The 15775-nt window shown below is 40.0% G+C and overlaps 1 protein-coding gene across 6 annotated transcripts; it reads left to right on the top strand.

Moving 5' to 3' along the window:
• Window positions 1-1625: 1625 nt before the first annotated feature.
• Window positions 1626-12237, top strand: raver1 (ribonucleoprotein, PTB-binding 1). Of its 6 annotated transcripts, XM_017306062.1 has the most exons (16): window positions 1626-2041; window positions 2951-3017; window positions 5365-5834; window positions 6760-6951; window positions 7485-7605; window positions 7673-7773; window positions 7891-7926; window positions 8292-8370; window positions 9133-9335; window positions 9428-9506; window positions 9605-9750; window positions 9896-9967; window positions 10125-10259; window positions 10413-10478; window positions 10584-10735; window positions 10839-12237. In XM_017306062.1, exons 1-15 carry the CDS (start codon window positions 1712-1714, stop codon window positions 10728-10730), a joined length of 2244 nt encoding a protein of 747 aa, XP_017161551.1. In that variant the 5' UTR covers window positions 1626-1711; the 3' UTR covers window positions 10731-10735; window positions 10839-12237. The 6 variants fall into 6 exon arrangements, with proteins under 6 accessions (XP_017161551.1, XP_008414223.1, XP_017161552.1 ...); XM_008416001.2 differs by having other exon boundaries at window positions 10584-12237; XM_017306063.1 differs by having other exon boundaries at window positions 9608-9750; window positions 10584-12237.
• Window positions 12238-15775: the final 3538 nt, after the last annotated feature.

A 15775-nucleotide genomic window follows, 5' to 3' on the forward strand; every position in this document is an offset into this window, starting at 1 on the left:
GTGGTAAATAAAAAACATCCGTTCCTTCAAATTAATACTTCAGTGCATAATTTTAGCACCTTAATGCATCCTTTCTGGACTGTAAGGCCCCGTGCTGGCACAGGATTTTTTCCTTAGTGTCATTTCTCTGTGTGAAGTATTTTTTGTACTATTGTTCTAAAATGAAAAGAAAGAAGTTTCAGATTTCTTCTACATTGCTTTTCAGGAATTGATATCCCACTACAATCAGTGTGAGGGAAAATACACTTTGGATAAATGCAGTACTGTTGGAAAGTGCACACAACCTTAACAAAACATAATACTCTATGTTAAAAACAGGATATCTCTCATTCCTCTTTTTCATCACAGCATTGCAGTATTTATTTTCAATGCAACCGGTTGCAGTCTCAAACAACAGAAAAAGTAAAAGCTTTTCTCTGTAGTGTTAACCTGGTTCTCCTGCTGTGGAACAGGTCAGTACGACCCTGTGAGGTGAAACAGTGGGAGCTTTCTGAACTCTCAGCCACTAATTGAAGGATTTTTGTTGTCGTTTGTGAATATCTGTCGGTTCATGCCATGAGCCACAAAAAATGTATTTTATGGTTTTCTTCACGCTTTTGAAAAATAATGAACTGGTATATACTCAAATTTAATCAACAAACAAATACACAAAGAAACAAGATAAAGTACGTAGTAAAAGACTGGAGAGATTATTATTTTAATATCCATTTAAAATGACACAAAGTTATTAGTCTTTCTTTAGTTATTTGAAAAGCGATGTGTCATGGTAAGATTTTTACAATGATCATAAAAAGGAGCAATTTACTAGACATACAGGGACAAGAAAAGAGACATAAATGCTTGAAAAAGTAGGATAAGCTATCAGAAACATTCATCATAATTTGTGAATAAGACCAAAGCCCCCTGAACATCTGAAAAAAGAAAAGTTTTGCCTAGGAAGAATGGAAGTATGGGTATCCATGACTTACATTTATCCAGTCCAACCAGTTAAACCTGGGTTTGAAGACTGATCACCTCCATGCCACGTTACACTACAACAGTTTATTCAAAATGAACCTCTACGAAGTTTAGAGGACATACTTTATACTTTATAGTAGACATACTATACATAGTATGTAACTAACTTCTTTGACATTTTTTTGTTACAATTATTTGGGATGCTTCAAAATGAGCAATATTCAAAACATTCTACTTTTCTGAAAATGTTAATTTTTGGGTTTCAAGAGCCATAAGGCATTAAAATAAACAGAAATAACACTTGACTTATATCTCCAGGTAATAACTATTTATAGCATTTAAATCACATCTGTATCTTAACTGACTGAGATCAATAAAACATTTTTGAACAGAAATAAACAATATTCTCATGTATTAAGTTTCACCCTTCGGTTTCTAAACTAACCCTATTGTGGATACATACATATGTACTTATAAACACTATGTCAGATTTGTTCTCTCTTTTTTTTTTAGCAACGGTTTGTTTTGTTTTTAATTGCTAAGAAACTACAGTACAGCGGACTACCATACATAACAGGTAGTATGCTAGTTGGAAGCGTCGCCCCGCCCCCACGGCACGTTGCGTCGTAGTCATGGAGAATGCGTTCCCCGCTCGTCCAATGAGAAGCGTCGCTGGGTCCATGTGTGTATTGTTTAAACTGCTCAAAATCTGACCGAGTTTCAAGCCCGATTAAACCTCCACCAAACTCCAGCTATGGCGGCTGCCGTGTCTCTCAGTACCACCTCAGGCACGGATGAAGGCGCAGACAGCGGGGCCACATTTGTCTCTCGACCATTTAGCGCAAACCACGACCTCGCTACGGATAAAGAAAACTTTATGGCCGGTGACCGTCAGCGTTACACCGAATTCGCTTCGGTGGAAGAAGACGCCACATCGGGCCCAGAATGTCAACGAAGGGTCGATGAGGATTTGATACCACTGAGCCCTGAAGATATTGAGAGCCGCCTGGAGAGAACACGTCGGGAGTTTTACAACCGTAGGAAAATAATAATAAAAAATTTACCACCGGATGTTACTAATCAGGTAAATGTGAAATTTTGCATGCTGTAATGAGCAGTTTGACTAAACGTTAACCTAGCTCCAAAATGCCCATCATGCTACCAATGTTAGCCTGCTAACCTTTTAACCCTGCCTTTTAACTTTTGCTGACGTGATGTGTAGGCTTAGTCTGAAACTGTTTACTTATGACCAAAAAGTAAAATTTATTCTGAAAGTGTAATTGGGTCATATACACCGTGACATGTCTGAAAAGACAGTTGATTTACTTCAAATGCCCGGTGATGAGATCGCTGTTTGGGCAAAAGTGGTCATCTGTGGCCTGTTTCACCAACTTAGCAACTTTTGATATTTGGGGTTTCCCAGGTCAAATTAACAAGACATGGTGAAACAGGTGTTTAATCAGGACGCGAGTTACTTGTTTCACGTAGCAGTCTTTGTCTGTCATTGATGTTTTGTACTATTTTTAAATCTATTTTTAGTTTGGAACGTGCCTGACTCGTGGGGAGCTGTAGGCCTGTGGGCAGTACCATTGTCCACAGGCAGTGGGGGGGGGGAGCACAGGGAGTTCGAGATGTGAGGGTCCTGTAACAAAAGGTGGAAGGCGTAGAGACAAAACGAGTCAGAAAATGCTAGAGAGCGTCAGTATTTGTTTGTGAACGGGCAAAAGCACTGCAGAATTTCTGCCTCAACAATGAGGCAGTTGCCCCTTCACTCCCCTTTCTCTCCACAGGTGCACTAGTTTAACTGTGGACGTGAAAGAGTTAATTGTCAGGCTCAAAATCTCAATTTCAGCACTTTAACCCATGTATCACAGCCTGCGTCCTTCTCACAGGAAAAAACCACTGAGGTTTCATTTTTTGTAAAGCTTTGTTATTGAAGACACTTTTTTTTTCTAATGTTTTTTTTTAATGTTTTGTAAACGTTTATTCACAGGAGGTCCATGATCTGTTGGGAAACTATGATCTGAAGTACTGCTTTGTTGACAAATACAAGGGCACAGGTTGGTTTAACTTAATATTTTGGTGAATAAACCCCTCAAACTAATATCAAAAAGCTAGTATAATCCATTCATGTTTAACTGTTAGCTGTAGTGCAGCTGATCATAGTTTGTTGGCGATATTTTGAAGTGTTTCATGGTAAATTTACGTTAAAGCAACTTATAGAAAACTTACAAATGTTGATGGGTTAGAATAATTTAATATGCTCAAAACAGTTCCTCCTATTAATCTTTAGCTATGTTTCCTTTATGTTTTAATATTTTGGGAGCATCTTTTTTTTTTCCCTCTTACTTGTATTGTTCGTCATATTTAATTTTTCAGATTCACACTTGGACTGAGCATCCATAAGACTGTAATGTCCCTCTTGGATTAATGAAGCATTCAGATTCTGAAATTATAAGCGTCAAACTTATGGATGCAAATTTAGCTAAAAAATGCATGTCCTCATACCTGGGCTGAATACAGAAACCTAAGACTATTACGTTTCTGAATGAACTATTAGAAAGATGCCTACGCACAACTGTTGATTATTTAGTATTGTTCAGCTTATATTTAGTTTCAAAATATTGTATCTGGACAGCTTTTTAAATTTGAGAAACCCATCAGTTCCCTTGTCAAAAGTAGCCTGCGGTTCAAAGCTGTGACTTTCAACCAAAGTAAAGCCTTATTCCCCACATTCATTCAACAGTTAAATTGATTAAAGTTTATTCTTATTCATCTATGTGTGAATTCATGGCCAATATGTTTTGGTTTTTAAATGTGCAGACAAAATAAAGAGACCCTGTTCAACGTCAACTCGAGTAACTGAGTTTTGCAAACTGTCAATTAGTAGTGGGTGTCTTCTCCACCTCTTTAGTGCCTCCAGAACATGACTCTGCCACTACCATGCTTCAGTGGTGATGATGTGCTATGTTTGCCAAACAGTGGTTTTAGTCTGGTAACCAAAAAGCTTGACGTTTGTCTCAACCTTCTTCTAGTCGACCCAGAATCTCCCACGTGCCTTTGGGTGCACTCAATCACCCAAAGGCATGCATTTTATTAAATCTGTTTTACATTAGTGGTAATCTGGACATCCCAGGTGTTTTTTTTTTTTTTTATTATTATTTTGTAATTCTACCTTCACATGACGCACACAAACTGCTCTCAGAAATGTGTCTTGCCAACAGTAACACTTCTTCAGGCTTCTGTTGACTTAAGCCAGACACTTTTTTTTTTTAAACTCTTTTCTGTATTTTGATAATAGACTTGAATTTGTAAAACATTCAAGCCTTTAATATAAATTCCTAGTTATAGATCAAGATTATATTTTATTGATAAAGGTAATAAAATATTGGAATTGTATCTATGCACACAGATCCAGTTTGTTTTTGTGTCAAATCAAATTACTAAATATTTGTAATTTGTCTCCATTTCTAAAAGCTTTATGTAGGAGTAGAACTTTTCATATCTTATCCTTAGAAACATTTAAGGCACTATAACTGCCTTCCTTTACACACTGTGGTGTTTGATTTGTTTTAAAAGTCTAGTTTTAATATGTACAGCAGCATTTAGGTTTATATTGTGCTCTATATATAAAAAAGTTTGATTGCTGTATTAAAGATGAGCATCAAAACTAGTAAAGCACAGAGGGAAATGGCTTCAGAATCAAAACGACTTGAACATAAAAACCTTGGTTAAAATACCCAGTGTGTTCCAGTAAGTCATCATTATGGCAGCCATAAACTCCCTTTGTCACGATTTTCCCTCTGCTTTGTCATAAATTCAAATAAAGCTGCATTTTCGGTGTGTGTGTGTGAGCTGCATCCCTTACCAGGAAGAGGGACTTTGATAAAACAAACAGAAGCTCCTGAAAGATGCTTGCTTTTTACTTGTTTTTTTGCAGTCGCAAAGCCATGTCTCCAGAAGGTTGACAATAATAATATTGGGGGGAAAATGAATAGCAGTGGTGAAAATAGCGACTGCACTGTAGCTGCCAAGCTGTTGCAAGGCCGTTAAATTTTTATTTTCACAATATCAGAAGTCTGTCACTTTGAATAAAGTGAAGGTCAACAAAACTACAACTTTTCACGTCCTGATGTGGCTGTCGGCGACACTGAGTCGGCTGTCAGTGTCGCTGAGAGCAGTAAGGTTGCTCTGGCAGAAGAAACGGTGTCGTCTGACATTTTGCCATCAGCGTCGTCTTTTATCTGACAAGCTTAAGAGAAAACGGTGTCAACCGGTTCGCAGCTTGAATCTGTGTTTGAATGGCTTCGTCTTTGTTTTTATTTCTGATTTTTACGTGTTTTATTTGGTTTACACATCATTCCAAGTTAGTTTTTTTTTCCTTTTCTCCCCACCTATCTCTCTCAGCATTTGTGACTCTCCTCAACGGCGAACAGGCCCAGTGCGCCATCAAGGAGTTCCACCAGATCATGCTGCGGGAAAGGGAGATCTCCGTGCAGCTGCAGCCGACCGACGCCCTGCTGTGCATCGCCAACCTGCCCCGGGCCTTCACCCAGCAGCAGTTCGAGGAGCTGGTGCGACCTTTCGGCAACCTGGAGCGCTGCTTCCTGGTGTACAGCGCCTCTACCGGTCACTCCAAAGGCTACGGCTTCGTGGAGTACATGAAGAAGGACTCGGCGGCCCGAGCGAAGTCAGAGCTGCTGGGGAAACAGCTGGGCTCCCGCATGCTCTACGTCCACTGGACCGAAGTGAGCTCGCTCACATACCCGCAGCTGCACTCAAAGTGTCTGTGTGTGGACCGGCTGCCCCCGAGCCTCCTGACCGCCCAGGACCTCCGAAACGCTTTGGCCGACACCCATTCTCCGGTTTTCTGCCAGGTCAGGTTCAGGATGCACAAACACTCTGCTGCTCGTCAAGATAATAAATTCATTAACTTATTCCTCCTTTTCTCTCAACAACAATAATGAACAGATTTGAGAAAAAAAAATGCTTTTCAAGTTTTATTGTTCTATTATATTTGTTTTAAGGTCAGGTGATATGTTTTTGAAGCTTAGTGAAAAAGGCTATGCTTGTGACAAGTTGACCCTGAGGGTGTTGGGGTTATTTTAATTTGTTCTTATGCTTTCCTTTATGCTTGGTCTTCTAGCATCTTTCACTGTTGCCCTAGTTTTTCTGTGGTTCCTGGGTTTCTATAGCGATAGGGCAGAGTTTGCTGGTAAAGACCAACAGGATCAGCTGGTGTCCTTCAGTATGATTCACTCTTTTTTTTTTTTTTTTTTTTTATTACAAAAAGGTGGAAACATTTAGTAGAAACATACATTCAAAGCTAAACATTAGTGTATGTGTAAAAGTATGATTTATATGCGCAGGTTGGTAAGGTACCCAAAAATTGTACTCCAAATAAGAAATTTGGTACATCTTTAGATGTACCAAAATGTAGTTATGTGGAAATTTTGGCATTTTAAAGATCAAATTGAAAATGTATCTAAATAACATGACCACAAAATGAGGGAAAAGAAGCCATTTTATAATTTTTTTTTAAATATAGAACTTATGAAATTTTAACTAAAGTCAAGTGAAAGTACAAAAGTACAGCATAGTAAAAATGCTCAAGTAAATGTAATAAATCAGTCACATCTATTTATGCGCGAATGATTTTCAAGATATAATGAAGAATCAGTTCAGACGAGTCTGTTGTGCGTTTGAGCTGCCAGTCAGTTCAATAAATGGCACAAAATGATTAGTCCATATGCTGACAGTAGATCTCCGGGTTGGTTTCACCTTTGGACTTTCTCTCCATAGTTGGCTCAGGGGCAAGATGGGAGTTTCCGGCGTTTCGCCGTGCTGGAGTTTGCCACTGCGGAGATGGCTGAGGAGGCGCAGCGACTCGGAGACGGCCGGCTGCTGGGCGGGACGCACATCAGGGTGTCCTTCTGTGCCCCCGGCCCTCCTGGAAGAAGCATGCTGGCTGCACTGATCGCTGCCCAGACAACGGTACTATGGGAAAATTTGTGTACACTGACCCACATGGTCAGTCGTAGGAATCACTGATATGCACTTAGGATTTTATCGCAATATATTGCGGTACTACTGTGATAACAAAGACTATTAAACATTTTTTAAAAGCATTTATTTTTAGGTAATGGTTTTGCAGGATGGTGACTGCATGGCACTGCATTCATAGCATCAGAAATATTCTTGAAAAAACATTCTCATCTGAAATGGGCTGCAGGATGCTGCTTTCTTAAAAAACGTTTATTTCACCAAGTTGAGCACAGTAACTGCATTTAATCTAATATTTTCAAATCTACCGATTTACTGATGTTTGTGGAGAAAATATCAAAATAAAGTTTCTGACCATATTGTCAGTTTTGTTTTACTGAACATCAATAACTGGAATTTATCACGACAAACAATAAATCAAAATTCTTATAAGAGATTTTTAGCCATGCCCACCCCAGTCAGTCCCCCTCCCCCCCTGGTTTGTCTGTTTCCTGATGGGTTTTTTTCTTCTTCCTACCTACAAGGCTGTGAACAGGGGTAAAGGTCTCCTCCCTGACCCCACAACCATGCAGATCCTCACCAGCCTTAATAACCCTGCTGCTCTCAAGATGCTGCTCAACGTTTTGTCACAGGGACACAAACAGGGTGAGCTGTCCTCCGCCTCAGCTCTTTATCGGTTACTTTTCAGTTTATTGATGGTGTTTATTTGCAGGTCTCCTCGGAGTGGCCCCTACCATCCCACTGCTGCCCAACCCCGCCCTGTCGGCGGCCCTGCTGCAGCTGCTCCTCCAGAACCAGGCTAAGGTCCAGCAGGTACCCTTACCTTTTGGCCTCCGCCTTGATGCCATCTCTCCTCCTGCTCCTTCATCTTCTGTTTGATTCATCTTCATCCCTCCTCCTCCTCTCTGTTCTGCTCCTATGTGCCATTAGCAAGCCTTTCTGGGAAATCATCTTCTCTGGGCTCAGGTGCTGCACAGTAAAGAGAAGAAAAAAAAAATCCCTGTTGTGGTTTGTGTGAGTGATGATGGTGTGTGAGGTGGAGGCTGGAACTTGATGGGTTCCAGCCGGTTTTTTTTTTTAGGTAAAAAGGGACAGATTTGTCGTGGTTGGTAAGCTCTCTCGGGAAGAGTGAGGGTTTTCTGAGTGATGCTGTGGGTGTGCTTCTCTATTATACGCCTGGACTGTCAAACGCTGATATTTGAGGGAGAAGTTGGTGAGTGAACGTAAACGCTGGTTTTAGTGTGTTGCTGTGCGTCTGCAGTTTTTCCTCTGAGTGCTGCAGCCATGTTGGGTGACCCTGTGGTAACACTGGTCTGTCCTTTGGCCAGCAGGCAGGGCTCATCGGGGACAATCCTCTGGCTGCTCTGCCCGTCCAGCAGGGAGTCCATCTGCTTGGAGAGCTCCCTCAAGGTTTGGCATCTTTCACTTCCAGCCGGAGCTCCTTGAGCGACTAATGACATGTTTTTGCTTTTCATCTGATTATAAACATCTGTATCCTCTTAATCATGCATCACACTTCTAGCGTTTGCCAATGCTGAAATATTCAGATTAATCAGTTCTAATCATACTTCAGGAATCTGCATTCAATAGCGGAACAATACTGAGTAGCTTAAATGTATTCGTACCCTTCAAGTCTTTTTCTTGAATGTAATTTACTGTGATCTTGTGATAGAACAACGAAGAAGGGGATAGCTGTGATGCAGAAGGATTTAGTGTTTTTTTGTGTTTGGGACCTTCTTTAAGCTGATGTGCCAAAGTTAACATCTGTGCAACCAGTTGCACTCAGCAGTTCATTGGAGATTTTTGGTGAACATCATTAAGACCAAGGAGCACAGCATGGATAAAAGTTTGGAGGTGTATTATAATTTTTGTTAAAGAGACTTGGGTTAGAAAATGATACTGTGAACTTGGAGCATTTAGTGGAGCACAGTCCAGTGTGCTCCAGAACTAGAAAATATCTAGTTCTGGATTGGCATGGCTAGAAAATATCTAGTTCTGGATTGGCATGGCGGGGTGAAAAAGTAATTGAGATCCCCCCCCCCGTTAGCTTGTTTTGGGCATTTGGAGGAAATATCTTCCACCAAATGCCGTTGTTTTACAACAATAAGAACTTCTTGCTAGAATGTATCCCAGTAGCTCTTCATTGGGGTTGATCTGTTTGGATTGCTGCAGGCGGCGTGGTCCCAGGTCTGGCTCTGCAGATGGAGGCTGTGCCCTCTCTGAAGCCAGGGTCTCTTGGCAGAGGCCTAATGAGGGAGCAGGATTCCCCCACATCAGCGTGCGGCTTCCCTCAGACTCCCTCTCCCTCCCTGCCAGGCATTTCCTTGCCCCTGATGGGTGGCATGATGGGGGCAGATGGCCTCACAGCACAAGGAGTACGTTTCAAAGTAGATTTTTTTTATTTTTTTTGTTCAATTCTCATCTAATTGTACGAGAATTGAACAAAAACCCTTCTCCTCACCGCTAGGTATCGATGCTAGGGGATCTTCCTAAAGAGATGAACCTTCCTCAGAGCGCCTTTCTCAATGCCAGTGTTTATCCTTCAGGTGAGATGCCGTATTTTTTATTTTTTCATTTAAATCTGTTCATGTGCAAGGCAAGCAGTCAGCCAGACGCGTTCGGCTCATGTTTCCCTTCTCTGCAGCAGCGAGCAGCAGGCCTCACCCCTACAGGAAGCGGCCAACACTAAGCAACGTGTCTAACCAGCACACGCTTCACAACATGCAGCCCAACTACAACCTGCGTTACCAGGACTCCTACAGCCCCGAGTATCCTCCTCCTTTACAGCAGGTGATCACCTCTTCCTGCCCCGTCGGTTGAGTTAGACATGAATAGATGTCGCGTGGCCACTAGTGGGTCTTTCTGCACATTGCTGCTCAATTACGGGTCTATATGATGTAATTTGGTCTGATGCCCATCTGCTGCTTCTCCTCAGGATGCTCTGGCCTACTCGTACAAACAGCAGGAGAACCTCGACGTTGGAGCCTTGGCAGGATTTGGTCAGCAGGTAGTGTGTGTGTGTGTGTGTGTGTGTGTGTATGTATGTGTTCAGCTGTTTCAACCTTATCTAAGGCTTTTTTAAAAAAAAATTTTTTTCATTCATTAAAAGTGAATTCAGCATATTTATCAGTTTTTCTTAATTTTTTTTGTTGGAATTTCTTCAGTTTTCCCGTCAACCTGACTACAGTGAGCGGTTTCCCCACTACGCTGATCCCAGCAGCCCACCCCTCTCCTCGTACTTCAGCTCAGGACCAGAAGCCAGCAGCAATGGCAGCCCGCCTGCCACCCACCTCAACAAGGTAACCAGCAAAACCCGATCATTTTCTATTTGAAGTATCAATCACCTGTCAGTGCCTGGATGTGAAGAAGGAGGCTAATAACAGGATGCCAGTGTTTAATGATTAACATTGCAGTGTGAGGGTAAGTGAGAAATGTGTGTTTTTTGTCTACAGGCTGTGGGAATGCCTCCAGGAACCCACAGCGCCCCCTACCTTCCAGACATGGGGAACGTTATTAAGGTAATTGACAGCTAGCCTCAAACTGTTTTTTCTTTAAAGGTGTTGGCTTTATAAAAAAGTTTTTTTTTTTTTTTTTTTTTTTTACTATTTTCCTCTTATTTCTAGACCCCGATGAGTAGCCAGAAGCGTGTTTTTTCCCGGCTCATCCCGTCTCCGGAGCCGAGCCCAGAGGGAGGCTATGTGGGCCAGCATTCCCAAGGCCTCGGCGGCCATTACGCAGACTCCTACCTGAAGCGAAAGCGTATATTCTGAGTATTGTACGTTGAGCCATTTTTACGTTTGGAACAAAGCGGCATCTCCTTGTAAAGGATGCCAAGCCCCCCTCACCCCAGGTCGTCCTCGGCTCTGTTTACTCCTCAGTGACCTCCGGAGGGCGCTGGCGAGCGCAGCTTGTTGTCTGGACAGTGGGAACTCTATATGGTGTGTGGGTTTTTTTTCCTGTTCTTCTCTGCTCCATGTAAGTGTGTTTTTATTTACCGTTTTGTAAATTAACTTTTAAATTCTTTTATTTTGTGTTTAACTTGTACAGTGAGGGGGGGGGAGTAGCAATTTTATTTTTTGCATGAAGTGTGATGTGCTAGTAGCTACAGATTGTTTTGGCCAGTTTACAGCGCTGCTTCTTGAATATTTGGCTGTTCACACTTTCTAAAGGGACATGCAAAGTATTAAAAAAAAAGATCTTTATCTCAGGCTTTTTTTGAAATTGCCTTTAAAAAATGTAAAAAGTTCAATATTTTTTCCTTCTACCACATGGTTTTGTATTTTACTGTAAAACTGGTTCCAGGCAGGTTTTTCTTTACTCAACATGCAATTTTCCATCCACCAATGATGAGTTGGGTGTGTCTGGTGTATTATGAAACAGCTGTGTGAGTCTGGGAAAGTTTTTCTTTTTTTTTTCTGAGGTCTCTCACGTTGTTCTTCTAGTTTCCAGAATCTGTTTTCAGCACTGGTTGTCCACCTGGGAGGGCACAGGTCACTGTCCTAACCTATTCTCACCTCTAGACGATAGTTTCTTACTCATATCTCCACAAATCATTAGTTTTCTTTGGGTGGGGGCAGGATTTTTTTTTTTTTTTTTACTTGTTGGTATAGTTTAATGACTGGACCAACTGTAGATGGAAACTTTTTCTGCTATCATCAGGTTGGACAACTTGTCTTGATGAGCTTTAAATATTGGAGGCAGTTTGTGTTTGTTTCCATTCAGTCTGGGGACATGCTAATAGAAACTAATCACTGATTAGTCTAAAACATAACTGTCTTTTTATTCTTTAAGTAATTTATGGTTGACAGTTTGATTGTGAAAACCCATTACCTCGTACTTCTGCTATAAATGCAGCTATACTTGAGCCTTAACGTTTTCTGTAGTAATCATCTTACGCTGTTGGCTTCCATCTACATTTTCCATTTCTGTGTTGTTTGCTGTGTAAATAGTTGAAGCCTGATTTCTTTTTAGAGTCCTGAACGTATTTTCTTTATTCCTACCTGTGGTCAGGTGCCTTTTTTTTTTTTTTTTGAATTAATTTTCCTGCTTTGTGTTTCGGTTGATGTGCTCCCGGTATGTTTGAAAAAGTGACGTTTTAAAGAGTGGCACCACAGCAGACTGTTCATGTTGTGTATGAACCAAGAGATGCAGCTTTTTATTGTGTTCATCGGCCGATTTTACAAATTATTTGGTTCCACTGCTGTGTCCTCATCTGTACCACCATGATTGCCTCTGTATGTTATTGTGACATGCGCAAGTAAATGTTATTTAAATCAATCGCACTTTGACTGATCATTTTAAAGGTAGCAGACTTTGGTATGTGACGATCAAAATAAACTTGACCCGATGTGTCCAAAAGTCGGAAAATTTATTTCATTTTTTTTCCAGACAAGTTCAAAGACTTTTTCAAACTTGTACTGATAAGTTTTGTCCTTCAATTCTAATATTTATATATTTTTAAAGGCATTTTTCATTCAATCTAGTTACATTTCTGTCATACCATTCCAATAGAGCCAAATGACATCTGCTATATTAAGCATTAAAATATACAATTTACATTTTAACTCAGAATTTGAGCTCTCAAAGTGTTTGCCAAACCGAAACACAGATACTTAAAATATGTAAAAGAAGAAAAAAAAAAACAAACTTAAGTCTTCCTACTCGGTTTGAGAAGCCAAAATAGAAAAAAAAACACTGGTGCTTTTGTTCCAACATAGAACGGTAAAACACTCTCTTGTAAACATCGTCATTTCTCTTGTCTTGCAGATGGACATATTTTCATCCTGAAGCCTTCAATTTTGGGAACTCTGATAAATATGTCTGAAACAAAACTCTTTGTAAAATGTATCTGAATTCAAATCCAGCCTGATTTAGCTGGGTTGCTTTGATGATTTTGTGAAATTTTGATTGAATCCGTTAAGTCAGCCCCGTTTATTAAAGCTTTTAATCTGTAGAGAACGTGGAGCATATGTCGCCTCTTGCTAGTTTTATATCTTTGAACATTAATGGTGCCTTTCCAGATGTGCAATTTGCCAGGTCCAGGCACCAACGCATCATAATATACTGACTTCTACAGGTAGCACCGATAACGAGACAGATGGTTCCTCTGCGTAGATCTTCACAGAAAATTTGATTTGACACTTTATTTTTCTTGATAAAACTTTGCACAGCAAAATGCTGCAACATTTCTCAGTCTTGTTCCGCTTCTGCTTTATTCTATTAATCATTTCAACATTTCTGGTTAATGCGCAGAAAAGAGTTTAGTGACGCACATATTACATCTTTCTATCATCACAATGACTCTTGCGAGGACGTCTGCTCATTTTTCATGAGCAGAAGTCAAACCTCAACTCTTATCGTAAACCTATGCATTGCCAGTATATGCCTAAACTTAAGTCACCCCTTAGTCTTAAACCTAACCCCAAAAATAGCACTTTTCCTTCTGGGTCCTATAAGTTCTATACTCACAGTTTAGTATTTGTTAGAAAAATGGGCCTTACAAGGAGAGAAATGCTAAAATAAACACACACACACGTCACCCCAGCACGGTTTTCATTTCTCCATTGGACAGTCTCCCTACTTTGGCTCTCAGAGCTGTCCTAGTGGGGTCTGTCATGCTGCGGCCCCTGCTCCAGATCTGGTCTGAGGCTGACTCGTCTTACAAATGCAAAATGGCACCAGTCACAACATCCAAACACACCAAATGAAATCCTTTGTCTGGTGATCCACTGCTTGCCCTTGGATCCTCTTCTCTCTGTGCATGGCGATGGACTGACGCAGCTTTTGCCACCCATCGTGGTATTTTTTCATCTTCTGTTGCTGTTGATATTTAAAGATGTGCTGCTATTTCTAGAAGCGTTTTAGCTTGGCATTTCTTTAAGTCAATTTTTGCTGTTATTATTTTTTTTAAATGGGGTTTCACAAATCCAAGGTGCATTTTAAAGAATCTACAATCTGTAGAAAATATTTCAGTTAATGTTTTTTCTGATTTTTTTCATTTAACTATTATTCATCCTGCAATTTTCCTGCTTGTGTCACCTTCAGGTTGTGTAGATGCCCACAAATTATTGAAAATATACATTTTGATTGTTGTGTTTTTTTATGTGTTTAGTGTGGAGTTAGTACATTCAGGCATAACCATCCTATGATTTTTGTTTCTGAGCTACATCTGATCAATCAGGGCTGCTATAGCTAATGATCCATTGGCATCAATATTTTTTGTCAATATTTGTTTTTTATTTATAAAAACCTTTTTTGTTTTACAAAAGTTATATCTGTTTCCTTCGAATCATTGTGATAAGGAGTGAAGAGAGTTACTACATCCCATTCTAATTTAATTGTACAGATAACACACCCAAATTTAGATTTGATAAATTTATGAATATTAGTAATTCCATTGTTAGGTTTTATATTTAAAATATTTAGGATACATTACAAGGACATTATTTTTATTTATTTACTTATTTGTTTACTTAATTATTTATCTGAATGGTCACTGTTCTACTTTATCCACTTAAGGTATCTAAAAAAAAATGTGGAAGTCCAAAAACTAAAATACAAACACTAGTTGGTGTATTTACTTTATAGTATATTGTAAATAAGATGTTTTTTTTTCTAAAATAAAGATACAAAAATAGTTTTGCATAGATATAAAATTTTTAAATTAGTTGAAAATGTTATTTTAAACAGTTGGTAATGACAGTCTGCAAAGAAATATAGTCCAGATCTAAATTAGCACTACATATTTTACTTAAACTCTACATAATAAGCAACAAACAGATCCTTATTCCGCCCCCTGACACTACGACTCCCTGAGTGGGAAGCCATATTACCTAATGTCACAAAACTCCCATGTTGTGCATCATTACAATGACACTTATTTTGCATTTTAATGTTATTGTGAAGCTTCTCGTCAGTCGCTGTTGGGCTGCAGCGACAGCTCGCAAGAGAAAGGGATTAATGATTTGGAAGCTTCTGTTCTCAGTTTATGTTGGGGCTTCAGAACATAAAATGCGTGCCTCGATGTTTTGATACTGATTTTACGAACTCAGTGTCGTGACTGGAAATGATCAACTGAATCTATTCCGTAGAGTTAGAGCTACACATCCTTTTTTGTTGTCTTACTTAATGAAACGACTTAATGCTCGATAATCAATTAATGCTCGATTATCAAATCTGATTCAGCCACTGCTGAGGTCCCTTAACCGTGTACTCAATTTGCAACGAATGTCTCGGTTCGTACTAATAGATCCTAATAGTGCTTCATTGCTGTGAATGTGACCTGTCTGAATGTTAAGCAGGTTCCTGCAAAGAGGATAATTATTTAACAAACTCACTAATCAGCTACCGAGGCTGATAACAGGTTGCTTTAAAAAAACAACAAAAAAAACTGAAATTGAACTTGTCAAAATGAGAGAGAGCCTAAACACGATTCTCTGATTAGACAGCCTGATGACATTCAGATATGAAAGGGAGGGGTGAAAAAAAACAACAAAAAAAACTAAATGAGGCAACTGCTTTAAATGTCACCCTTGCTCTCACAGGCCCAATATTTTCTGCATACTCTGGCAGTGATGGTGGGTCAATGCAGATCTTATCAGGCAGAAATGAAAAGCTTCAGTTGTTTAGTTTGATTGATGGGAGTTCTGGACCGAAGCTCTTCGCCCAGCAGATGAAGGTGCGAGGAGGCAGGAGTCCTCTTCCTCTCAGCAGCCATCAGAACGAGACGCTTTGATTAGCTGTTGTTCTTGTACTCCTGCTGAGCCTCAAGGAGCAGCTCTGCTGAGGGAGATTGCCCCTTGCAGCTAAAAGCATA

This window comes from Poecilia reticulata, linkage group LG8, assembly GCF_000633615.1.
Source record: "Poecilia reticulata strain Guanapo linkage group LG8, Guppy_female_1.0+MT, whole genome shotgun sequence".
Classification (NCBI taxonomy): Eukaryota; Metazoa; Chordata; class Actinopteri; order Cyprinodontiformes; family Poeciliidae; genus Poecilia; species Poecilia reticulata.

Excerpts from the sequence above, each read along its gene's own strand:
- raver1 (XM_008416001.2), top strand. The coding sequence starts at position 1,712 with ATGGCGGCTGCCGTGTCTCTCAGTACCACCTCAGGCACGGATGAAGGC. Across the intron at positions 7,606-7,672 it reads GTCACAGGGACACAAACAGG|GTCTCCTCGGAGTGGCCCCT; the intron begins GTGAGCTGTCCT and ends GTTTATTTGCAG. Across the intron at positions 9,968-10,124 it reads TGGCAGGATTTGGTCAGCAG|TTTTCCCGTCAACCTGACTA; the intron begins GTAGTGTGTGTG and ends GAATTTCTTCAG.